This window comes from Cyclopterus lumpus, chromosome 11, assembly GCF_009769545.1.
Source record: "Cyclopterus lumpus isolate fCycLum1 chromosome 11, fCycLum1.pri, whole genome shotgun sequence".
In the NCBI taxonomy this organism is placed as follows: Eukaryota; Metazoa; Chordata; class Actinopteri; order Perciformes; family Cyclopteridae; genus Cyclopterus; species Cyclopterus lumpus.
The window spans coordinates 6,182,600-6,210,394 of record NC_046976.1 but is presented as its reverse complement, the minus strand read 5'-3'; the positions used below and the strand labels follow the sequence as shown (position 1 = coordinate 6,210,394).

At 42.2% G+C, this 27,795-nt stretch overlaps 1 protein-coding gene across 1 annotated transcript in view; it reads right to left on the bottom strand.

The window, feature by feature from the left end:
- LOC117738667 (oxysterol-binding protein-related protein 10) overlaps window positions 1-27,795 on the bottom strand; it is a 54,016-nt gene that overhangs the window by 7,403 nt on the left and 18,818 nt on the right. The window contains exons 5-7 of the mRNA XM_034544672.1: window positions 23,742-23,939; window positions 14,979-15,219; window positions 10,411-10,541 (exon numbers count right to left, since the gene is read on the bottom strand). Of these exons, the coding sequence (XP_034400563.1) occupies window positions 10,411-10,541; window positions 14,979-15,219; window positions 23,742-23,939 (570 nt within the window). The remainder of the gene's footprint in view (window positions 1-10,410; window positions 10,542-14,978; window positions 15,220-23,741; window positions 23,940-27,795) is intronic.

Sequence of the window (27,795 nt, the reverse complement as noted above, 5' to 3'; positions counted from 1 at the left end):
GGAAGAAGCTGCCATTTTCTCTCTCTGGCTGTCAGCTGTCAATGCCAACGAAAAGGTCACGCAACTCATTCAGAGGCCGGCCCAGGACCTGTTACAGAAGCAACTTCTGAATCCCAAAGGACAATCCCAAGCGTTTCATAAGGCGATGGGAGCACTGCATTCCTTTGAGCACCTCGAGTGCCTCTTGTGTGCCTCGAACAGCCTTCAGCACAAAACTACACAATCATTTTATGTGTTATAATTGGCTTCTGTCAAAGAGGACAGAAGTTAAGTCCTTTTGTTTGCTTTGCAGCATTCAACTGGGAATTAATCCAGTTGAGGTTAAAGAAGAGCTGATGCCTTTTGATAACTCGGGGACAGGAAGTAAAGAAGAACAAAAGCAAGCATTTATATCTATGCAAAAATATTCAGCGCATGTGTAAACCTAATTTAAGTGAAGATGCTGCTGGTTAAAAAAAAGCTCATTTAGGGAACTGAGTCTGAACTGAAACTCTTAGCATCATCGCACGCAGAGCACTGAAGAAAAAGAGATTATCAGGACCTGTAACCTGAATATTTCATTTCATGCAGGCATGCCAAAAGCTCCACACACTCACATTTGCACCAAAACAAAAGAGAGACACACACACACCCACACCCACACACACACACACACACACACACACACACACACACACACACACACACACACACACACACACACACACACACACACACACACACACACACACACACACACACACACACACACACACACACACACACACACACACACACACACACACACACACACACACACACACACACACACACACACACACACACAGGGAGCATGCCTGAACACACGCGTACAGGACTCCCTGGAGCTGGATGGTTCTCGGAGCAGAGTGATATATATAGAAGTGAGAGAGAGGAGAGGAGGTACCGTAGGGGGAGGTGTGTTATGATTCCAGTGGTTCTAACTAATTAAAGAGGCTCTTGGCAGCAACAAGAAATTATGACTGAAGAGGTGGACTTAGTGGGTGTTATTACCCAAGACTTCTTAATGCAGTTTAACTTGTCCAGAGGTGGGTAATAATAATTAATTCAATTAATTCATGGCCTCACAGTGTTTAAGGATGAGATGGGAGTTCACAACACAAAGGTTTCAAAACGAGCTTTGCTAATGTCGGTTATTACTAAATTAAAGATTTGATTTGGTTGTGTCGTATTCTTTAGGAACATGCCTCAATATATCCTCAACATTATACGTCTGCATGCAATTTCTATTAATCGTGTTCCATATTTCGACTAGTTACCGCCCTCTGTTCCGGCTGCAGGATGTGAGCACTGTGTTTAACTTTTTAAGGACTACGAGTGCTATGAAAAGTTACATGAATATGAACATGTAATCTATGTATCGACAGAAAAATATCCACAACTGATCTATAAAGCATTAATACAATGTATCAACCCAATCAGTGACACATCTATAGAAAGGGTTCATGATAATAAAGTGGTACCCATTAGTTAAATAATCTCAGTCAGACACGAGGGATGGAATAAGCTCGGTGTTCCACCTTTTCCACAAATTCAAAACCCATTTCAAAACTTTTGAGGATGCTGTACAAGTACATAGTCGTTCAAGCAGTGCATAGTCCTGCTGGCTAACTGGTTCTATCATTTCGGAAGTCAACAAAGACTCAGTGTTGGAGGAAAACTGTGCTTCCCAATTCAGACAAATGCCCCCCACGACGGCTGCGACACTATTCACCTCACATCCAAAGCGGATGCACAGACCAACAGCACAGCACGCACCGACATCAGCTGGTAGACACTCACGCTGCATTGCTGTGTGGCTGCCGGCTTGACCTGCATGCAACTGGATCTCATCTCCAAAAATGCTAAGATGGCCTCAGGTCAACACAAGCAACGGCGAAAATCCAGCAAAAGGAGGGCAGACGTTAAAGTTTCTGGCTCCACAAAGAGTTAAGGAACTGCACACTTGGAGTTAAATCCAATTAAAGAGGTCTCGGTGGAAAACCTGTCAAAAGGGGGTATCTTCTGAGGAGTTTGACGCTCTGATGGGCTCCGCTAGGCGCCGCAGACGAACAAACAAAACACTCTTCTTCCTCAACTGAATTTGCTGACTGAGTGAGCCGCCGTCTTGCAGGAGTCCCGGGTCTCGTTAGAGAGAGACGTGCAATGTGGCCGAGTCGAGGTGGTGAGCTGCTGTGCGCGACTTGCAAAGAAAGAGAGAGAGAGAGACACTGCCCACCACCCACTCTGAAAAACAGGGAGGAGAGAGAAGAGAAGAGAAGAGAGAAGAAAAAAAGGCTCAGGGAAAGTCCCAGTGACGTCCCCCCTCCCCCCTGCATGCTCCCATCATCCCTCCACCGTGTTTCCTTACAGCTCTTTCCAGTTTCACATCCTCCGCTCTCTCCTCCCTCCCTCTGACACGGCTTCGCTGCCTTCATCCCTCCTTCTACGCCTCCACCCTTTCCTGCTTGTTGTACCTAGTACATGTTTTGGAGTACGTATGTATCAGCTTGTTTAATTACTAGCGGTCCGGCCGTGGAACTCTTGAAGTCACAGGCAGATGTCTGACTCTCCAACACACCCTTACTCCTCCATCTCTCGCCTCCAGTTCTGTCTCTCTGCAGTCGCCTTCTTCTCTAAATCGGGTTCCAGCCTGACAGTCTTCTTTTTAATTGACTCCAATCTCATGTTTGATTTATTCTTCCTCTCTCCTCCTACGTGCTGTCATTGTTTCTTCCATTCACCACCCCTTCCCTCATCTCCTCATTCATGCCTTCCATTGTTCTGTCTCATCATCATCATCATCATCTCGCTCCTTAACCGTCTCCTCATCCAATGCACATTGCAGCCCACTCCTCCCGCTTCTCTTTTTGGTTTTTCCTCGCTCTGAATACTTCTCAGTGTCTTTTTCTTTTCCGTCTAGCTCTCTCTGTATCCATCTCTCTGGCATGTTATCAGGGGAGAGTGTGCAGGTGTCTACAGAAAGAAGGCTTAGATGGGCCAAGTCTGCCCTCCGAGCCCACTTCAAAGACTCCTTTTTTAACAGGCTAAACTTTGAGGGCCTGTCCTCATCACCGGCCGGCCTCTTCATCCCCTATTATCATCACGTCCACCTCGGCCCAGGGGGATCGTGTTGTTCTCTGAGACTCAATCCCTGCACCGCTTTCCTATGAAATCATTCCTCTCCGACTGAAGTGTCCTCTTTCTAGAGCTAGAGCTACCTTTGAAGTGTGTGTGTAAGAGTAGAGGGGCTTTCTCCTCCTGCTACTCTGTTGACTTGGCACAGTTGAGAAAAAAAAGGTGAGACATCCCCAGGACAGGGAGGGGAGTGCAAATAAAATGTTCTGTCTCGTAGATTGTAATCGATTGGATGCGTTTCCACTTCTAGCTAAACTTGACCCTGAACTCTGAAGTCCTAAGGGGCCCAGTATACCCAGAGGAGTGGTCTTGGCCCATCACTCTTATACAATTATAATACCGATATCGAGACAATCTATACAATTGAATTCTATGTTTATATAATACATACAATATATACTGGAATTTTAAATCCTGTTTGACCAATTTGTGACCAAGTTGCTGGTGCACAATGTATAATTTAAATACATTAATATCTTTAGTACAAATATATATACGTTAGTGTTAAAAAATAAGAAAGCAATGTTTAGGACATGTCTGATGTTGCCTAACTCATAAAATAGTTAGCTAGCCCAAAGTGGCTGTCAATCAGTGCATGTTGCAGCTGTTAACACATTATGTGCCATCATTTTGATCCTGCATACAGTTTCAAGCAAGACTGAGTACCATAAAGACAGATTAAACCGCTGTGTGAATATATTCTCTCTTAATATAATTTTCATAGGAACTTATAAACGCTGAAATGTGGAATTTTAGAAGTTAAATCCGAGTCATGGGTGGTTTTCCCATGATGCAACCTTCTATACGGCCCTGTTATGGTACTGGATGTAGACCTGTCTATAGCTGTCAGCATGGGATTTTCTAACAATCATTCCAACATCATATATAAACATTTGCTTTGACATTTAGTCAAACAATCGGTAAACTCCTCACACTGTGTGAGCTTTATACTTATCCTTTAGTCAAGAATCCCTGCCTGGTGGAGCAAGAGATTTTAATAAACTGACGGGTTCACAGCTAAAGAAAGAACTGTGTGTGTTTGTTCGAGCTCAGCTTCCTCTGTTAAATGTCAGGTGTGTCTTGAATGTCAACTTCCAGGGAGATACTGCAGCGCTTCTGAGAGCTTCCAGTTTGGCATTTATCACAAAGCTACATGCTACTTCTTCCTTGCATCCGTCATTTCATGAGGCATCCAGTGGGATGGAAAGGGTAGAAGCTCCGTTAAACAGGATTGTTTCATTACAAGCATGAGGTTGAGCAGGGTCCTATTTTGTATTCAAAACGATGCATTTTGCCGGAAGTGAACAAGTTGCCAATGTGATAAGACCGGTAGCAATTGTTTGTTAATTAGCAGCGTTAAAAGGCTTAATGGTCACAGATGTCTGAATAGACACTGCACTCAAATTAGGACATGAAACAGTTTGTGCAGAGAACAGACACAACACTGATCATCAGTGGGGATTAAAAGCTGTATTAACTGGTTGTGTTGCCAAGTAGCAGAGCGACATCAGCCCAGGGGTTTCCGCCTATACTTTGCAGACAAAACCACCAAAAAAACATCTCAGACAGTCCAAATGTGACTGAAGCAGAGCGCCCGATCTACCCGACTGAAGCAAAAGCCAAACAGCGAGTGCACGAACGCCACGAGACGTGACGAGCAGTGAAATAACATCTTTTCTCAAAGTACCGAAAACCAGGAGATGCGACGCTTGAATAGAATAAGTGGTGGGAAGTGACCCAGATGCAACGCAAGACACATCTGCCACAAATGAAGCACGAGCTTGAGGAATGCACCGCTTGAACGGTTATAAATGAGAAGGCCCAAACGATACCGTGTCAGAATCAGACTTCACAAATCTCTCTCACATCTTCTTCAAAAATAAAATGAGGCAAGTGCGTCTGTAGAGTTTCAGGGCCTCATGTATAAATTATAAGCAGCAGTTTCATCAGCAAGACATTTAATGAGAGGATATGAAAAACAGTTGGTGCAGACACGGCAGTTAGTCTCTCACTCACACACAGACACACACACACACACACACACAAGCTTTAAGAATGATAAAATAAACTATACATCATTGCATTTCGTAGTGTCCTGAGGCTAGTGTGAGTTAAAGGTGGAGCAATATAACTGCAAAACAATATCTCCACATGAATTATTCCGAGACACTAAGAGCAAAACAATAAGACTGTGCAGTTGTCTATTTTGAGCTTAGTCTTCGTGCCATTCTCACATATTAAAGATTAACTTATCCGACAAAAGGTTGCCTCAAAATACAATTTCATCGTAGTTATGAAAGTAATCAAATAGTACTAAAGTATTCAATCAAAAATCAAATGTATTTAGAAAATGTTGTTCAGTAGGCCGAAGTCTGAGCTTATGTGCCTTCCCTGAACCGTAATCACCGGCAGCTGAGTGGACAAACTGCTCTTGTTAGCCTCTGACTTGTGACCCAGACGAGATCTTCCACATAAGTCCGGACCTGGCGAGAAACGGTATCAAAAGTTTAGTTTTTACTGCTGTCCATCTTCTAAAAGGCAATTCACATGTGGGGAATCAACGTCTTAAACCGACATGCCAGAAGCACGATATTTATCTATTCTCATGTTGCACTGTAATCTCCCCAGCTTCTGTTTGCAGCCTGGATAATTACCCAATGAAGCATTAAGTATTACCAACTCAGCAAAATGGAAATCGCTACAGAACTGCGCTTTCTCCTACATGAAGTCGAAAAGAAACTCAACAAACTCTCAGCATCAGACGTTTTTGTCTCGCAACTTTGACAAATATTTAAGCAGTGAAGATTCCTGAAAAACAAAATGTCTTTTCAACGCGTTTGAAAAATAATAAAAAGGGTTTAAGATCGTCATGTCTCTCATGGAAGTGGAGTGAGAGGCAAAGGAGAAAGTATTTTCCAGTAGGCATATGACATTTCCTGTTCCATAATAAAAAAAATAACTGGGTGGATTACAGAGTCATGGGTTGATATTTTTCCCACTGAGCTCAGATATGAGTACAGGCCATTCTTTGATGTTTTCACTCCGGGACTGACGGGACCTTTATGCCTGTTAATAAGACTTAAGGCGCCACCGTGTAATCACTTTTTATTACTTGGGTTGACTGTAGTCAACATGTTTAGAAGCAAAACAAACCGTATTAATTTAGGTCCAATAAATTTGTTCATAAAGATTATGATTCCATAGTCCACACAGGCTAACCTACAAATGCATTATTAGACACTGGTGTCATTGCCGGACTTCTAAAGTATTCAAATGTGTCTTCATTTGTCTTCATGTGTAATTATTGCAGTGCAACAGCCTAACATGAACCAAGTCATACAGAAGAAGAGCTGCACGTCAGAGGACTTTGCTGCCCTCTGCTGGACCAAAAAGAAGACACAATAACTCAGAGAGGATAAGAGGTAAAAGAAAATGCAATTATCAATCTTTTACAGGTCAACCTGGACATCAGAAACAAAAGGTACAGGTACACATGTGAAGTAAGATTTACTCTCCTACTTTTCTCTGTTAATACAGAACTGACTGAAGGTCTGCCAATAACTTCCTGTTCTCAGTAGCTTATATCCATAGTAACACAATCTAATATGTGCTAAGGGAGTGAACTGGTGCTGTTGCAAATCGATAAACCGACTGGAAGCCAATTTCTCCTCAATTTTCCCACAGTCATGCACAGTGCTCACTCTCGCCGGCTGCAGACTAGGACTGAATATTAAACGCCCATGTGGCGCTACATAGTTCAAAACGGGGTAATTTACTTCCTTGCACTTGTCACTAATCGCGAGATCACAGGGAAAAGAGTAAACTGGCAAACATGATTAGAAATGGGAGATTCGATCAGGAAGTGACCGTGAGCGTTACTCGAAATTGTGTCCATCATTTAAGGCGGGGTGACATCTAAACAATAAATACTGAACCAAAGACGAAACGTTTCAATATTCCCATTAATAATGCAAGCACTTTCTCTTGTTTCTTTTGTCGGCTGCATACAAACACATATCAAATAACATTTTTAAACCAATCTTGATCAGAAATCTGTAACAAAGCATTTTTCATTGTGTTTACATACCACAAGATGGCCAAACAACAATCCTGCCAGATGTAACTTTAAGGTGCCAAACAACACGCACTAGATAAATGATCATCCTGAGAACACACCCGACTCTGGCCTTCATTAACTAAACACCACCTTTAGCATGTAGGAGGTGTGATAAGATCAACTTAATCAAAAATCTCAACCTTCTCATCTCCGTCACGCCGAGACACAACTTTCAATCACTCTGCCTGGACGGGGAGTCGTAAGATGGACGATGGTGCTGAATCTCAACAGATGAATAAACATCAAGTGTAAATATGGGCAGTCTGCTCTGCCTCTCCTCAGTCTCTCTGCCCTTTGCCGGCCAGCATCCTCGAAGGCTCTAATGAAATCTGGTTCAAGCTGCAGGGCGGAGGCAGGAGGAAAAGCGTAAATATTGCAGAGCAGTACCGGGTAAAAAGTCGGGCTTTAGATGCCTCAGTGCAAGATGAGATGTCTGCTTTCCTTTTTTAAATGACACCCAGACTGATGTTCTACTTTGTGCTGAGGCAGTGTGTGTTTGGGAAAGAAAAACAGTAAGCAGAACACTGACTTTGTTTTAACAGTAATGAACGGGCCCGTTTCACATACGAATGCAGCTAAAAAAAACAATATTGAAATAACCTTTCTCAGTTGCTGATTGTGCTCTGTGTCGGCTGGATGTATTTATGGGCGTCTCTTTTTCAGTCGTAGTTCTTGATGAATGTCCAATAGTCACACACTAATAGTCACGCTCCGTTTTGGTCCCCACCAACTCTGTCTCTTAAGTTGCTGAGTTAGTGCACAACAGGCAGCTGAAAGTAGCTTAATATCAGGTTGATAAGAGCAGTGAGAGAGAACCAAAGCCGTAAAGTTACGTGCTGTAACCCCCCCCCCCCCCACCCTTAAACAATTCACCAAACTGATTCCCTGTGGGCTCATTAACACAACCAACACATTTTTGCATGACATATAAGCATTCTTTCCACTGTTAATATAAAGTGCAGCTTTAATGTTTTTGTTAAATTCAAGCCTGTGGAGATAACAGCTTAATTAATAAAGCCGTATGCCTGTGGCTGCTGGACTGGCACAGGAAACATGTTTCTAGAGGTAATGGAAACGTTTCAGGAAAGAATGCAAAAGCAGGTCTTCCTCATGTCCCCTGCATGTCTCCTATGGGTCTTTGTGGACGTATACAAATCATATCCACTCATCAATTAAATCATGTGAATGTAAATCCCAAATGGTCATTGATATAGTGTCCTCGATGTCTTCACCATGACTTGGCATCCCTCATTAGTGGAGCACAGTATCCTAATGGCCCACTGTAGTGGGCAGAAGCAGACAGTGGTAGATGGTTGGCTCAGGCCCCCCTCAATCATAACTGCCATAACACTGCCTGAAAGGTCTTTAAAGGTGCCGAATCACCATTATGAGCTGCCCTCCTAATTGAGCACCATGAAGTATGTTGAACAGCTTGAAAATTAGCTGTAAATGGGTCGACACTGCAAAGCCGCACTCCCCGCTTTACACTCGTATGTCAATAGAAAATGATCATTAACGTGACAGATCACATCTCTGTGCCTCCAGATTAGACCGCTGCCGGCAGTTAAATCCCTCGTGGCGGGTTTGGCAGGGTGCCGCTTCAATGCCCACATGAAGGGTAAAATGTCCTTCCCTGGCCCCCGTACCTCGTTTTGTGGTTAGATGTAATGAGAAGTCAGCCCGTTATAAGAGAGTTTAACAGGCGGTTCCCCTTAATGCTCCACAACAGAGTCTAATGACAAGTAGTCCCACAAGTATGACATTTGATCAAAAAAAGACTTATGAGCGGGCGTGGCAGTAAATGCTTCTGAAATGACTCTTGCCCTCGTTAATCTTCCTCTTGTTATTCAGGGCTGAGGATCCCATTTACTGCTGTGTTTGAATAAAGACGAAGGCTCAACGAACAACCGACAACGGTTTTTACTTGTTGAACATTCTGGTGCTTTTTGTGCTTGTTTTGTTGGCGGGTGTTTTTCCGAATAGGTTTTACATCTTCCTGGGATAAAAAAAAAAATCTAACTAATTTGACATCTACATTTTGGTGAATTCTGCGTTGTGGTTCTGACCATACCTTTGATCTAACTCTTGTTTATGGTATAACCAGCAGCTGTCTTCCCAAGTCTGTTATATATATAACGTATGCCATAACTTTTTTGTCGGTGGCCTCGTTTCTTTTGTGAAGCACTTTGCCGTTCTGCGGTATCAATAACATTTCTTAATAGTAGCTGTTGCTGGTGTTAATTAGATGTACGCTCAAGGTATCCATGGGAACAAGGGAAACACATTACCACAATCAAGCCAATATAAATTATTTCCTTTAGGGGCGTTATTGTCCTCTTACGTTATTAATCAGCATTTTAACAAAATCAGTAAGATGTCTGCTTTCCATCCACGACATAAAGCTTTCCATCCTCTCTCACGCACACATTCATGTCAGTGTCACCTGGCCTCAATTTCCTGTGACTGACACAGGGTGGTCTGGAGGCGGGCAGGCAGGGCAGGAACTCATGAAGCCCCTCCTGGGATCGGCTCACTTCCAGCTCTGTACTGTGTGACCCACTTATTTGACAGCAGCTCTGTTAAAACCTTCAGAAGCGACGAGTGCTTCCCTTCGTGGGCGACAAGGGCAAGCATGAGAGGATGAAGAGGAAAGTGGGGCAGAAATCCAGAAAAGCCCAGCCTCCACATCACCACGAGCACAGATTTGTTTCTCAGTCCACTGGCATGAATGAGCGGTTTCATTCTGATTTTTCATACCGCTTCCAAATGTAACTTTGCGTCATAAAAAGGAGGTGAAATGTTCACCGTGAAGGGGCGTCGTGATAAGACTTTTCTTATTTAAACATGCAGCATTTCAATGTGATGCCAACTCCAGCCGGTGACCTTTCCTCTCTCCTCGTGTAGCTACACAGTTATTATCCAATAGCAGCAAAACATGGCAAACAAGAGTTCACCACCATCCAACCAACACCTGTCTCGAGCCCCATCAGCCATCAGCGGCCGTTCGTAACTTGTCAAAAACACTCTCCTATCTAGAAATCGCAAGAGCCAGTTTCAGATCTCGACAACAGGGGAGGAAGGAGGAGCGAGACGGAGGGCCCAGGTGGTATTTGACAACATGGCGCGGTGTTTCTCACCTCAGCACCAGGGGACAGGCTCCTTCTCCTGAAGGCCGGCGAGAGCTCGGCTGAGCGTAGAGGAGTCAGACCTCCGTTCTTCAACTGCTCCCCCGAGGGCGACTTTGGTACAGTCCACACAGGAACACCATCTGAAAACCGACAAGGTTAGTTAACAACAAAGTTCACAACAGTGTGGTTTACTTCACTCTAATTTCTACTGTTGATTTGTGTGTATTAATGCTTGATTTTGGGTTGGATGAAAGTGATAGTAAGAATGAAAGAGGGACTCGAAAGACATCTCTGTATCTTCATTTCTGACATTCAATATTAAGGTTTTCATGAATGACACTAAACTGAGGGTGTGTTATTGATTGTTGTTTCTGATTGAGACTATCAGGAAATTGTTTGTGTGCGCTTGTGTGTGACTGTTGTGTTGACTCTGAGATGATCAGTCATTTTGGACAACAAGCAATAAAATATTCTGCAGAAATATGATACATATAAATCCTGTACAGTCGGTCTCATGCTGTAACTGAGCCTTGAAACAACTTCACGCCAGTTATTGTATAGCCATTTAAAAAAAATAATACACAGTCTGTGAGTACGGAGCCTCAGCCGTCTTCCCCTTCAGGAGATGGACTTTAGAGGTGATGATTCAAAGTTCAACGTTTCTGAACATCCAAGTACGTGAGACTTTGCATACAATACTGTCATATTGATTTCAATCACACAGTGTCACTTAGCCACACATGTAGCAATTGCTTATTTTATAGTAGCCTCAGTTAGAATTGCAGGTCAATAAGTTAGAAAAGGACGTAAAGTCTCAAACACCGGAAATCTGTATTACTTAAGGAGCAGTGTGTAAGATCTGGCCACGTGCTCCAAACTGACAGGGTGCAGCATTTCACCTTCACGGTCCATACAATCCATAAATACGGTCATCTGCCATGCAATACTGCCATGTTTTAATCTTCGTGTGTGGCGTCGGCCTAGTTTATGCCAGCCATCCCTGTGTTTACTGTGACACTAACCGGGGACTGTGCGTGTGTGTGTGTGTGTGTGTGTGTGTGTGTGTGTGTGTGTGTGTGTGTGTGTGTGTGTGTGTGTCTATGTCTTGGTAGTTATTATTTACTGGATTAAATCTAAATTAGCAGAAACACAACAAGACAACTCCTTTGACGGGAGGCAGCAGCTCTGCGAGACAGACCTTCAGTTAAATACGAGACAGGACTAGCCAGAGCTAGCTGCTTAGCCTGCTCATTTCACCAGATATCTCTGCCACACAATACATGTTAAAACTGTAACCTAAACGTTAGTCTTTTAAACAAAAAAGCTGATTTTACATATTAAACCTCTGGTTACAATACTGACTAAAAAACTCCTCACTGGACATCGGCTCCACAACACTACCGCCTCCAAAAAAAAGACATCAAATTCAGTCAACTCCTCTGACAGCCTTCCAACATCGTGCTTCACCAGATCTGTATCTAACGCACAGTAATCACACTATTGCACAGGTCATTCATTTCTCCTGTGCGAACGGACTAATGTGATTTGCGACTGTCACTCACAAAAAACAAGCTGCAAGTTTGCTCATTTAAAAGCTTGGTATAGACATCACAGTAGCAGATCACATTTCAAAGTAATGTTAATGGGGCAGTACCACAAAGTTCAAATTGGGTTTAAAGTCTAATGCACCAAGAGGTCGTTCTTTGATATCCATTAGCGAGGAGCAAGCTGTGCTGACACAGGTCGACATGCTGCAGAGCCTGAGGCCAGTCGGCCTCCACAAAATGAGCAGAAATAGCCCTCAGGCCGGGTCTTTGCTCTGGTCACCTGACAGTTTGACTGACAGGAACCTGAAAAAGTGTTAGTGGACCTCCTCAAACAATACTAGAGTCATATACAATGGACCCATGAGGAAACAGTGGCACTGCCCAAAAGGCGAGTTGTAATTATAATGAGAACAGATTCTTTCTTTTTTTTAAAGGTTATTCTCAAGACATTTGGAGGTTAATCGGATCCTGAGAGTTCATTTCAAGATGGAGATTTTAAAGGGGAAACATTTCTGGAAAATGTTCATGTATTTACAAGAAGCCGGTTGACAAACAATCTGTGACATCCTGTGATGCTTTCTCTGAGATGTCACAATGAAGCACATGAAGTAGAAACACTCAGTGAGTGGGGGGGATGTCTGTGCCATTGGATAGAGACATGCAGGTGAATCAAAAGGCTGTCGCAGATCAAAAAGTCGAGAGACTAACATTCATGCAGTCGATGTTTCCAATGGCTTAACCTTCCATTTCTGGGCTGTGACATCGATTCAGGTTTTGTGATGCTTACACATCCAACTCTCACCCTACATGTTTCTTCTTGTACCTTTTATTTTCTGTTTAAAATAAACTTTGTTTCTGTGTTTATGTGAAGCTGCAAGGGGTGGGTGGGAGTACATTTCCTTTATGGATTAGAATTTCCTTAAAGGAACATGTTCTGCCTGTGGGGTGAAAGAGAGAGGGTTGGGCTTCAAGCTCTTTATTGTAGTGACATAGGCGGAGCTAGAGCGAGCAGCTAAGTACCTCCGTGATCAGCTGATAATATGGTCGAGTTTGTGACTGGCAGGTTTTTGGTGGGAGTTTACAAAGATCCTTCTCTGACTGTCAATAGCTGGAGCTGACTCAGACTCAGGTTTTGTAGTAAGAGGAGCCTGAAGGGACTAACGTGGCAGCCAAACTCAGTCCAACCTCATGCTCAGCTCTCTACCAAAGAGTAATCTTGCCCATGCAGTGGCAAAGCTGTCCCGTGTGGGCGTAACAACACCATTCAACCAACCAGCTGACCAGCCAGCCACTCCCTTTATCAGCTGTATGAAATCTGGATGCTGCTCAAGCCGGTGGGCCACGCTACCCATCTGTGGCAAAACTGAGGATCCTAACAAAAAACTCCTCACTGAGGTGTGGGGGATACATGCCGGAAGCGGGGAGCAGCAGGACCCCCACAGGACTTATCAGCCAGGCAGCGGAAGGAAAGAGGTTTGTACTTGCGGCCCGGTGGTCCCACTCCACACCACCCCCTGTCTGATGAACAGGGACAGGGCAGCATGGCTGTTGGCGCAAAGAGAAGACCGACAAACTGTGAGGACCAGTGGATTGGCGGGGATCCGGCCCCCACCCCATACCCAGACCCACAAAGACCTTCCAAAAGTCAGAAATGAACCACATCTTCTTGGCTTAAATACTCCACCAAAAATGGGCTTTAAAGATGGCAACTTTTGTCAGCTTGGATTTACAACAGTTACAATGGATTCCAACAAAAACATGCGTCAAAAATCATCCATCCACTTTTCGTTATAGGGTATCCCATACATTCCTCTCTCTAGCCTTGTTCTCCAGCTCTTCCTGGGGCATCCCAAGACAAAACATGCACAGAAACGTATCAAACAGTAGAATCCACTTCTACCAATAATTGACAATTAAGAAGTAACACATTTAACGCTTTATTAGCCATTTAGTACTATGAAGTATGTTCAGTAAGTCCATGAAAGGTTACTAACTTTGAGGTGAGATTGTTTTGTCAACAGCAGATGAGTGGATTACGTTGCAGCTGTTTGAGACATTTCTACGGCCAAAATGACCCACTTCTTGGGCCTTGACTTATGGCTGTTCATTGGGATCCATTGTAACTGCTGTGAATCCAAACTGACTACAGTTGCCATCTTCCAAAAAAGGTTATACATTTTTACCAGCCACCTTTCAGTCAATAGATTTTCAGTGGAGTATTTCTTTAAGTTGGCTCAACTCCTCGTTCTTGCTCTATAGCAACTTGGAGACTATAAATGGATCTTAAATATTCCTCTGAAATTGGATTTGTTGATATTATCTTAACAAAGTCCATTTGTTCTGTAAATTCTAGTTATAGGCACTGTTCACTTGCTGTGATGCTGATAGAATCACCCTCAGGCTGAAACTGGTTTGAATCGAAACAACTTTATTGGATCCATAGTGATCTGGCACAGAGCGGGTTAAACATGGCAGAGGTCTGACATTTTAGGCACCAGTGTGGATTCCTTTGGCAAAGACGTAATCCTTATTTAAAAGTGCATAGTATTAGTCATAGTTAAGTTTACTCACTCGAACATAAACTGATTTATTTCTGACATGCATGTCTAAAATGCTTTCATGGATTCTGTAAAGAATATTGACAATAAAACCATGTTCATACACACTTCACATTCATGCTTGTGGTTGGCACTACCATGTTAAGGAACTATTGACAACATTGAAGAAAGACAATAATGAATTGAAAACAGCCAAGAACAACACTGACAACTACAAACTAAGACAGAAAAACTCAAATGGAACAACACAAATCAACACACAAATGCAACATTCAACAACATTTACTATAAACATTGAGGTTCATGGTACCCATCAGGCAGGGACAAGAGCCACAGTCCAGCTGCCCCAGCTGGCCCTTGCCACTGGTGATGGGCGCTGGAGGAGGGGACTGGAAAGACAAGAGAGATGGGGGAGATGGAGGGGTCGGGGGCTTCAGTAGCAGCACTGGAATGGGGCCAGAGGCGGACTCACCGGAGGGGGCTCCATGAGCGGCGTAGTCGCACTGGGAGACGTGGGACTGAGGTGGTCCCTGGCTGTGGCTCTGGGTCTGCTGGAGGATGTTCAGGCACTCTCCCAGGCAGCTGAGTGTGGCGGCCGACGTGGCTTTGAGCAGCAGCAGGTCCTGGTCCAGACAGGAGAGAGGGCCTCTGGTGGGCAGAGAGTCAATGGACTGGACCAAGTTCTTCTGCTGACCCTCTGCTTGGGACATCACCTGGAGGACAGCAGTGATTTGCAACATTAAAATACATAATCAACAGTCACATTACTTAACTCATCAGCAAGCCACTGATTTAAAGAGATGGATCGGATTATTTCACATATTATAAGACAGCATTACCTGACAATATAATAAGCTTCAATGCAACAAGCCTGGTCTATGGATGGTTAGGAACTCAATATCCAGTGAGTAAGTTACAATATATCATTTCATATAAAAGAAACTAAAGAGACCATCCATGTAACTCTCACTGTACATTGGCAGGATTTACTGATGTTTGCTTTTCTATTTCTGCCCATTTTTACTTATTCCCTTTCAGGAACAAGAACCTCAGTGGGTAATTACATGTCATTTTAAAGGATTAAGTTGGTGGTATTTTAGTTTTTTTTCTCTGTGATAGCTTATTCCTCTGTGCCACAGACCTTCATTGTTGTCCCAAACTAAATTAAAAACACATGAGCTACACAGTGGCACTTGATATGTTTCTTCAGTTAAACGAACATGGGCACTGACGTTTAATTTGGATTAAATTACCATGGATAAATATAAAGTAGTGTGTGTATTCATTCTCAGCAAAAAGTAGTCCCAAAAGAATGTACCATTTAATCCTCTTTGAGTAAAGTCTGCTAAAAACTACAATGCCCAGCTGTTTTTGAAAATAATTTGGCCTTTTTAGGTGATGAAACTATACGGATGTGGCCTATATTTAAATCTGTACGTCTTCAGTGGGAACCAATAAGACAAGGTAGGGAGACTATTGAGAGAGATATAGTAACACATAGTTCATTTAGGTATTTCCGTGTGATTTGTTGACAGTGAGTAAAGAAACATTGAATAACTTAAACTTCATCTCTAAATATCGATTTTCAATGTTGTTCATTAATTGCAGACCTATTTAGTAGTAAGTATGGTGTTTCATCGTGATGAGACACGTCATCGAATCCTTAAAATAAGATTGGCTAGTTAAAATACTGAGGAGGAAACAAGTTGTACTTTTCATGAATGGATGTTTATGGTCAATCGAAATGTAAAATGTCAATTCATTCATTTTCATTCTTTCATCAACACCACCAAGAATGACATAAATGTGACACCATATCTTGCACCATCTCATCCAGCTATACAGTTGTACTTGTGCGTAGGAAGTGACACAACTTAGCATTAATGGATGCGAGTGCTGTCACCTCAGTCTTGACTATAGGCACAACAATCTGCTCCAAGACGGCAGTGCCTAAAAAAGAAGCTGCTGAAGTTCTTCAAACAAAAAACTAAAAAAAAGTTCTCCCCTGTGCTTCCACAGAAACACAACACATTTCTTACTATGACTCACCTTTCAGAGTTTAATGCATCACAAAAGGAAGAAGACAAAGTCGGTTCTCGCTAGCGGGTAATAAGCTTCTCTCGAGGCTAATGAATCTGGGTTGTTTATCAGCATGGAAATGTTGTATTCATTAATATTGTATGGCTCCACATACCTCCATCCTCCACAAGCACTTCAATAGCACATCTGTCTCCCTGCATCAGTACACAGAGCTATTTGGGAGTCACAGAGCTGTTGTGGTGAGGTATACATGGCATAGACATTCATGTAAAGGTTTTCTTTTTTTAAAGCTCAGAGCTTGTCCAATTATTCAGCTATTTATTCAGGTCGAATGTTGAATTCCTCAGGCAGATGGAGCTCAAATGTTTGTCTTCAATGGTTGCTATTAATAGACTCTTACCATTCAGCATGCTGATACCATATCATGTTCACAGTGCCCTTCAAAACAATAAGGACATTTCACACAAGCATCGCATTTTTAAGCACCTTTAAGACCCGTAAGTGTCTTCTGTGTCCCATTCATGATGGACATCATTTTACTGCACTTTAAAAAAGGTCATAAAGGGCTGGAGATACTTATATATTGCCCATCTTAACCATTTTGTGTCAAGATATCATGACTAATAATTTGCATGTGTAGGTGATACATTAAATCTGATTAATATATATGGCATACATGCTCGAGAATATAGGATATTTTGGAAAACTCTGGATTTTGAAAATTTTTTGAACAAAATAAACATACAAACATATGATTAAGGGAGTTTGAGAGAGTGGCAATTCATTGAAGCGTTTTTTTTGGTGAAGATCCGACTTTAAAATACTGAAAATGAAAATTCTTCCTTTTCAGTGTGCCTGTCACAAATAAAATGCATAGTATAGTCTGACCAATACTGGATTTAAAACAAATAAGGACACTTGATAATGATAAAGATCAGTGATCAAGACGTGCACCGCCCAGGACACGCAATAGTAACATTGTGTCAACTGTGAATCCCAACGGACCTTCAGTGATTTTGAGGTATTACAAGGTATTATTATCTTACAAGCACATACTGTATAGTCACATATTGATATATTGAGGTAATGGGATTTATTTAGTGGAGCTCCAAAACGGTCAATGTCACTCCGCTTAGTACATATCATGAAACACGAAATTCAGGCAGAAAGTAGATATTATAAGTATAACGACATCCTTCACTTGTAATACTAGAAATCAGAACTGCCTCGGGGCCTAAATTCACAAAAGGTGCCCATACGGGTTTGTGAGTAAATGTGTTGCTACGCAACCAAAAGAAACTCAGAAAAAGAAAACACATCATGCGTAGAAGGAACACAAGCTCACTGACTTTTATGGTGCTCAGGAAAATGCAGCCACCTTTCTTAATGCAAGACAAACATGACATTTGTTGTATGTATGGAAAGACGTGGGGAGGATTAGTATGCTTGTAGCAAGAGAGACACACGTACACACACAAGATAAAGAGATAAATTAATAATTTAAAGCAAGGGGGAAAAAAAGGAGGAAAAAACCAAGCATATATTTGGGGCTGTAGAAAGAGTGAGAGCCGCTATAAAATTAGGTATCGAAGCTGCATCACACACAACACGTGTTGTAAAACTGTCTGCAGATGAACATCATAAATGCAACCTGGTCTCATGTTAGCAACAGGGTCAATAATAAGAGCCAGTACCAGAGTATTCAAATAGACAGACACATTAAATATAAATGTTTTATATTCAAACAAATATCTTCTTCTGTATTTTCCAATACAAACTAGCTATTAATTGCAACTAACAATAGACAAGAAATAAGTGCGAGTTTGTAGATGATATTGCTCCCCGTATGTTAATAGTTACATCGTTCCTATTCCTTGTCATAGTTTGGTTTATGTGCAGGTCACACAGGTTAGACACGGAACATAGATGGAACATATAATTGCGTCGGACATCTGCTACAAAGCAAAGTCAGTGGATTTACAGTAATGGCAGCCACACACACACACACACACATGCACACGCCTCTCTGGAAATAGCCTAACCCCACTGATCCAGCTCTGCTGCTGCAGCGTAAGTGCCCAGTGGTGGTGCTGCACGGAGAGTCGAGGCGCTTGATGAGTTCCCATCAGCCGTGACAAGCTGGCTGAGGAGAGATGGTAATGTGCTCTGACTCCCACCGTCGCACAGCCAGTGGAAAGACAGATGCACGCATGGACGGGCAGACGAATGGGAGGAGACAGCATGACAACAGCGTGAACACTCTAACCTGGACCTCACTAATCTATCGGTACGTCAATGTTGCATTTCAGAGGTATCGAAGTCTGAATTGTTGCTCCTACATAATGAGGAAGACCTGTAGTCTACACTGAATACATGTCAAGAGATGCTATCGTATCGTCCGAGAAAGAATTGCAATAAAACAATATCGTTGTAATTTTAAGACAATTTATGCCACTGATATAAAGATCATTTAGCATAACACTCTTCCAATGAGTACTCCTAATTTTTATTGGAATGTGAATTTATTAAAACATCCTAAATAAAGAAATTAAATTAAACTACAGAACCAAAACAATAACTAAAATTGAGTAGTGTTCATGAATATTATCAGCCACAGTGACCTCAAAATAAATGTGATGTACACCACACCGTTCCCGATGCCACGGCTCGACCATAAAATCCACCGATAATCAGCACACAGCAGCTTTCTGGTATACAGTGGTGCGTAAACCCAACTAGACAAGTGTATGGGCCTGTTACGAATAAAGATGAGTAGAACAACAAATGACACGAGGAGGGAAAGGAGGCAGAGAAGGAACAATGGACGATGAGAGGGATCACGCGAAGCGGCAACACAATTCTTCTGAACCAAAAGCGAAAAAAATTAAATCAGACACCACAGAAGACCTTGTGTTTCCTCCGTCTGCAGAGAAAACACAAGCACCAAAGGAGTGTTTGTTTTGCATCACGATCACACCATCTGCTCTGTATTTACTCAAACTATCACCCGGTTCACTCGAGGAGACAGACTCTGCTCCTCTCTGCTCACACCGAACGCGAGTTGCTCTCTTTCTGTCACAGAGTGAATCACTTAGGCGAGATATTCCCAGCGAGACCAAGCAGACGCGCAGCGTGGCGACTCTGAATATGGATTCTAACAACTTGGAGACAGCCAGGTCGTCAATGAGCAAGAGGGTGGCCATGAAGGAAAGATCTTTGCATGAAATATTGATGCTACTGCAACAGTGTCATCAGAATGACAGACGGAAGAAGCGGATGAGTTGAGGTAATTGCCGAGTTTCTAATGCTCGGTTTATCTAATGGCGTGGCAGTCTAGTCCCTGCTGCTCCAGTTATAGGAGAGGAGACGTCCTACTGTGAGTTTTCAATTACAGGACGTTTTTTTGTTCCTGTGATGCATGAGAACGCCCTAATTGGGAGACACCATACAAAGCTGCTTTGTCCCAGTTTAAGACTGCCACTAAATGAGTTTGTCTTTCTGCAGCGAGGATCAGAGAGCTCCAAGTGAGAGAGAGTCCTTTCATCTATCTCTGTAGCCTTCACAGTTAAAGAAGGACAGAAAACAGGTTGCCAACTCTGCCAGCTGGTAAACGATACAGGATGTAAAACGTTCAAACAAAAACAAAATCGTCTTTTCAAATGTTTTATGAGGAGGGATATTAATTCAACACGTATGTTAAACCCTCAATGGGTGTTGGTAAGTAAAGGTTTTTACACATCAGGGTGTGACAACGTCACGAAGAAACCCGAAAACACGCTGAAAGCTATTCAAACTGGCAACAATGACAATTTGCGAGACTTGCAACACTTTTTCAACAAAAGGTTTGAATTGATTCGCTCCGGCAGAGGACCAACGACAGGGATCTTATTGACCCAGAGCAGCTGAAGGACAAAACAGGTCAGTAAGTATCTGGATCCATCAACATTTTCCACGATGGCCCGCATGACCTCCTCCCTGTCGGCGTCAATTATTCTCCTCTGTGCCAACCGTTTACACGGGAAAGTGTTTTACATTCTGAAAGCCTCTCGCCTCTCCTTGTCCATGTCTCTTTCCTGCTCAGTCTTATCTCCATAATTCAGCGGCCAGATGCACGGCTGCCTGGCAACGATCCGAAAAAGCACATTTCAACTCTAAACACAAGTGTGAGAAATGCTGCAGCCACTGGCACTATACAGTTTACCAGTCGGGCACACCGTCATGTCTACCTCATGTCTTTTATTGTTTTTGCTTCACAAACCCGACTTCAGGCGTAATCTATGGCAATTAATCACTATATGTCAACAGCAGACAGGCTATTAAGAAAAGAGACAGGAACAAAAACAATTCTCTCTTGAGAACTGTGCTGAATGTATGGAGAGGTGGCAGATGAGGAAGAAGTGGTAACCAGAACCGACGGGTCTGGTCACCGAGGCGGGCAGAAGTAATGAGGATTTAAATTTCAAACTAAATCAAAAAAATTATTGGAAATTTCAAGTGGAGGGCTCTTTAATTAACTCAGGATGTGCTTGCAGACCTGTAAATGTAAGCTCTTATGGAAATTGTGGTACAATCTTAATGTATACTGTACATGTAGGGATTAGCAGGACGACATGGACAGGATTATCAAATGTTCCATATTGTCGATTTATCTTCTCTGCACACACGGACACTCCTCTCATATGTTTGGTTCCTGCTCACGCTGACCCCGAGTCATCAACATAAGCTCCTCGAGCTATTCCCTCCGTCGCCGGCCAGGTTAATCAGTATTGATATATACCATAAAAATGCCAACAAAGCTGAATTCACAAAGAAGACTGAGTGCACTGCAGTCACTGTCAAGCCTGCAAGGAAGCCAGAAATATCTGCTTAACTCACTGCACCAGTGTCCCACCTGAGACCAGTAGAGACTCTAAAGGCCACACGATACTAAATGACATCTGAAGGACACACAATACTAAATGACATCTGAAGGACACACAATACTAAATGAACTCTGAACGCCACACAATACTAAATGACCTCTGAAGGCCACACAATACTAAATGACCTCTGAAGGCCACACAATACTAAATGAACTCTGAAGGACACACAATACTAAAGAACCTCTGAAGGCCACACAATACTAAATGACCTCTGAAGGCCACACACTACTAAATGACCTCTGAAGGACACACAATACTAAATGACCTCTGAAGGACACACAATACTAAATTACCTCTGAAGGCCACACAATACTAAATTACCTCTGAAGGACACACAATACTAAATTACCTCTGAAGGCCACACAATACTAAATGACCTCTGAAGGACACACAATACTAAATTACCTCTGAAGGACACACAATACTAAATTACCTCTGAAGGCCACACAATACTAAATTACCTCTGAAGGACACACAATACTAAATTACCTCTGAAGGCCACACAATACTAAATGACCTCTGAAGGACACACAATACTAAATGACCTCTGAAGGACACACAATACTAAATTACCTCTGAAGGCCACACAATACTAAATTACCTCTGAAGGACACACAATACTAAATTACCTCTGAAGGACACACAATACTAAATTACCTCTGAAGGCCACACAATACTAAATGACCTCTGAAGGACACACAATACTAAATGACCTCTGAAGGACACACAATACTAAATGACCTCTGAAGGACACACAATACTAAATGACCTCTGAAGGACACACAATACTAAATGACCTCTGAAGGACACACAATACTAAATTACCTCTGAAGGCCACACAATACTAAATTACCTCTGAAGGACACACAATACTAAATTACCTCTGAAGGACACACAATACTAAATTACCTCTGAAGGCCACACAATACTAAATGACCTCTGAAGGACACACAATACTAAATGACCTCTGAAGGACACACAATACTAAATGACCTCTGAAGGACACACAATACTAAATGACCTCTGAAGGACACACAATACTAAATGACCTCTGAAGGACACACAATACTAAATGACCTCTGAAGGACACACAATACTAAATGACCTCTGAAGGACACACAATACTAAATTACCTCTGAAGGACACACAATACTAAATTACCTCTGAAGGACACACAATACTAAATGACCTCTGAAGGACACACAATACTAAATGACCTCTGAAGGACACACAATACTAAATGATCAGACGAAACGTTCTTGATAGAGGTTTTGTTCGTCATACTTTGGCCATAACAAAATCTAGTTAATTGGTAAGATCTGGGAATGCAGCAACATCCAAAAGGCATATGATTATACAGATGCCAAACAAAGCCCATGATCAGCCAAACTTGGAAGACTAGAGGAACCACTACGGCCTGCAAAGCAAAGCAAGGTTACAATGGACGACAAAGAAATCATTTGGTACGCGAGTTTTAAGTAGCTTTGCTAGCTCGTCTACTTCTAGCGTAAGAAGTTGGTCAGAGAAGCAACGGAACTGACCTTGAAGATGTTGTAAAATGTTATAGCAAAAGGAAAATGTGGTAAAGCTTGTGAATCAACCTGCTGTGTCAAATTCTTTAATGTGTGGGTCTTTCTGCAAAAAAGTATATAAAAGAAGAGGAAATGGCAAAAGAAACAAAACAAAAAAAGTTGTAATTTTCAAATATGAAGCTGTTTTAAACATCCATCCATTTTCAATACCGCTTATCCTCATTAGGGTCGCGGGGGCGCTGGAGCCTATCCCAGCTGACATAGGGCGAAGGCAGGGGACACCCTGGACAGGCCGCCAGTCCATCGAGGCTGTTTTAAACATGATCAATGTAAAATAAATGCATAAAAGAACATCTTCAACCCACAGCCAGTGTGGGCTACAGTATATAAGTCATAAATCATAGCTTGCACAATGAGATTAGCTCGCCAGGGCTAGCTTGGCGACTACCGTCGACACATGACCCGCACCTACATTACTTGTGTCTTAATTACAACAGATCTCAGCAATTAATTGGTATGTAAAAACTGATAGAAACGATGACCATACCTATGAAAATAAGCCCCAAGTTGTAATAAAACTATACCGTCATGTTGCCTTGGCAAATCCGTCTCCACTTGTTTAACAACTTTCTGTGAAACCGCTTTAAAAAAAAGGCAAAACTAAAAACGAACCTCCCTCCGTTGAATTTCCAGTCTCAAGGCCCAGGGTTAAATTGATATTCTTATGCCTCGGACACCCACCTCTTTGACCTCCAGTAGCCGTCCCGGGTACAGATTCTTGGCCCGCCGAGCAGCAGCCGGAGATTTGTGGTGGGTGATGGTGACGATGTTGCTGGGTGAGGCCACGTGGCTCAGGTGCCTCTGAGAACCCGGGGATGAAGATGGGGTTAGGTGGGGGAGGAGGGAGAAGCTACGGGTCCGACCAGAGGATGAGGAGCCCTGGGGGGGAAGCAGGGGGTGGCACAGAAAGGGAGGGAGAGAGAGAGAGAGTAGTGTGGGGAGTTAAATGTGGAGGAAGCATGATAATGTAAAAAGAAGAGTATGCTCCTAGGAATTCTCTTAGTTTTCAAGAAGGAAGAAAGTTTCAATAAGGACGCCAGGGTTTCTACTGAATAAAACTTCTAACTAAACTAAACCTTTAAGCTCCCTAACGAATGTGAAATATTTTGGATAATTTAGTTTTTTTATACATTTAATAAGTTTTCTTATCATCATTAATATGATTTTTATTATCATCATTATGATTATAAAAGGTTCAATATAACCTAATAATGTTTTAAGAGAATCTGAGTCCACATAATGTTTAAATGACTGAAGATAAAACAAAATTAAATCTATCATTGTCCAGAGAACCCAATAATTTGCCCTAAAAAAAATATTGCTTCCCCATAAAAGCCACCACACAGTAGGCGCCACCGCCAAGTTTGTGAATTCAAAAGTGAAGTTTTAGAGAAGAAGACAAAAAGGTAGTCATCACTTTTGTTGTTTTCTTTTTGTTCTCTGCGCCAAAGCTAAAGTCACCTCCGATGCCTCCGATGCCTCCGTCGCTTCCCCTGCCTCTTGCCTCTTCAGTTCGCCCTCTGTGCTCACACAGGCCGCCATATCTCTCCTGCCTTTACTTTCCTATAGTTTACAGCAGCGCAGGCAGACGAGGCACCGGAGATTCATCTCTCAGAAGCGCACAGAGGTCTGGTCACGGCAGCGGTGAACATGAAATAGATCAAATAAACAGCTTCCGCACCGGGACACTGCTCACTGAGAGGGAAACCACCGGTGATGCTGCTCGCTATGCGGTAACCCAGGAAAACAAACCTATGCCTAACGTGGCGTAAGATAATGTCACATCCATGATTAGGCGTTTATTCTGCTCCCCTGGGTGGCTCTTTGTGGATAAAACGGCATGTAGAAACACCACATTTATATAAAGAAAAGAGCATTTCCTTGTGATTTAGATGTATCCAAACACTAAATAGGGAGTTATAGTAGGCAGGTCCTTGGGTAATCATTTGAACAGAACATAATCAGCTTACAGGAGAGAACACTGTTGTATTGTGCGAGGCTGAGCCACAAGGCGTGAGTAAGCAGAAAAGGAAACAGCATTTCAGGAGTGCGAAGAGATAAGACATGGTGAGGTTTCGTCCTCCAAAACTGGCACAAAGCCCCGAGCATTTCAATGAACTGGAACGACAAGACGTCAGAGCAAGAAAATGCAATGGGGAACAGGAAAGGAGGGGAAGTGATGGAGGGAAGAGGTGCAGGAAAGTATCGAGCTCAGGAGTGAGAAACATATTCAATATAGGGCTATATATATATATATATATATATATATATATATATATATATATATATAATGCTTAAATCGGACTTGGATGAAATAAGCTAAAGATGTATCAGAGGTAAGGTTAATATACATCCCAAAATGAAAGAGATTCACAATATTCATGGTTTGTGACCCTTTAAAAATAATTAATTTCCACAGTTTTTCTTTCTCATATTGTTTTAACTAAAGTGTTAATCATAACCAAAGTAAATTGGTTAAAAATCACGTTGTTTTTGAAATTTCTTTGGGGGAAAATGAGTGTCTGTGTTTTGAAATGAGAAAGAAGCCAGCAGGCTGGAATTAATAAAAAGATACAAATACGAACCCTAACTTTTCAGGACCTACTCTGAAACAAAGGAGATGTCTGTGGCTACCTGCGTCCAGATGTATATTGGAGGCCACACGCATCAGAGTACAATTAAACAAGTGGGAAAGAATGCAATGTGGACACCAAAGTCTACCCTTCCAATTATATGGATATGATGATATACATTTTAGGTATTTTGTAAATTTAGGGTCAATGATTCCAGTCTTCTAATCTTACATGTAAACAGGAAGTGTACTCTGCCTGTCAGACCACGCTCAGGCGTAAAGAAAACCGCCGCTTGCTGCTTCACAGTTGCTCTGCTGTCACTCGACGTGGGTGGACTTGGCCCTGCAGAGGCAGCGTGGGGAGCTGGTGCAACGGTCAGCTGCTGACCTGTCACTTCCTGCACTCCAGGGAACCACACTAATTACACACAATTAGCTATTCAGTAACAACCTCGGTAAGGAGGGTATAGAAATAGTTCTTAAATACACTAAATTAACCTTTTTCAACCATATATATATATATATATATATATATATATATATATATATATATATACACACACACACACACACACATAGAAAACAGGCAGAAGCTGGACATCGCACACAAACACACACACACACACACACAAACACAAACACGCACACACACTTTACATTATTTCCAGTCCCAGTGTATATGGTCAATGCATTTAGCTGCGTCTGTAATGTCACGCGGAGATACATTCTGTATCTATCCATTTCCAAAACTGTCTATATTTAATCTGTATTCAGTTTCATTCCTAAAGTTGTTCGAAGTTTAAATTTAAAATAATCGATAGTGCTTCTGATGTGCCACTGATGCTCCTCACGCGCATTCGTCTAAGTTTCATTGCTCATAAACTATATAACGATACTTTATCCATGAACCAAAAGATAATAATAAAGAAGATTGATATCATACATGTGTCCCATGGGAAACTGTGCACAGTTTCCCATGGGACACATGTTTCCTCTGTACACTCTCTGATAGCTGATGATGCTTTCACAGGCTGTGAGGAAGCAAGACCGACTCATTTTGGATACAACTGGAACTCTGAATCCCGGACAACTAAAGTTAGACTCTTTTGAAAGCAGCTCCCAGAACAACAACCACTGAAACTGGACAATTTGACGGAGGAAAGTGGCTCTGATGAGGATCTATAGAAAGATTCAGAGTGTCCATTTAAGAGAGCTATCTTACAGCGTCAACGTGGCGATGTCCGTATGCAATGTGAACGGTCAACGGGGCTGCACAGAGGCACACAAATGCATTCCTGTGCATTTCTTGTATGCAATTAATATATATATTTTGTCTCTCTGACATTTTCATGTTGGCTGAGGTGGAAAAGTTGGCGTATCAATGAAGGTGCAATGTAAACAGATTTAGGGAAATGATCATGATATACATGAAGCATGCGGCTTAAAAGGTCCACTGACGTTTTCACCGAACAGACAAAAACATAAAATCTGTGAGGATCAATGAGAAGACTATAACTGTTCTCAAATTAAGGCTGTAGGTTTAATTGGAGCCCTTTTCATTACGCCACCTCCTGGCCTCTCCTTCTGCAAGGAGAACAAGCACCACTCGCTGGCAGCGGTTAATCTCAAGGAACCAACTCCTAATAGTCGCATAACAAGAGTGGATGGAAAATCATTTGTGTTTTCTTTTGTATGGAAATCTTTTCATACATCTTTTACGAAGTTACGCCAGAGCCGTAACTTTGTAAATGTATCTGGTGACTCCATCTGCTGTTGGAAATCATGGGATGTGATTAAAAGCTGTTAAATGGCTTTGAAAATGGTTCTCGAGTTGAGATTGGGAAACCCAAAAATATTTTGCTGAGTCAGAGAAGTCGATTCAGCTCAATTGGCAATTTTTGAGGTTACAATTTGTGAAACAATTTTACAACTGCACAACATCTCCAGGTGCTTCCACGTCGCCCTCGTCTATCCACATATTGTACTGTCCCATGCACGGTGGAGAAAGAAAGAAAATAGCATGCCAACAAGCTCTCATATTTTTTCTTCTTCCATATCAAATTCAAAATAAAAGCCTCCCTCTGAAAAGTTTGACAAATTGATTGAATGCATCAGTATGGATCAAGATTATAAAATGTGTCTTTGGTTTTGTTCTTCATTCGG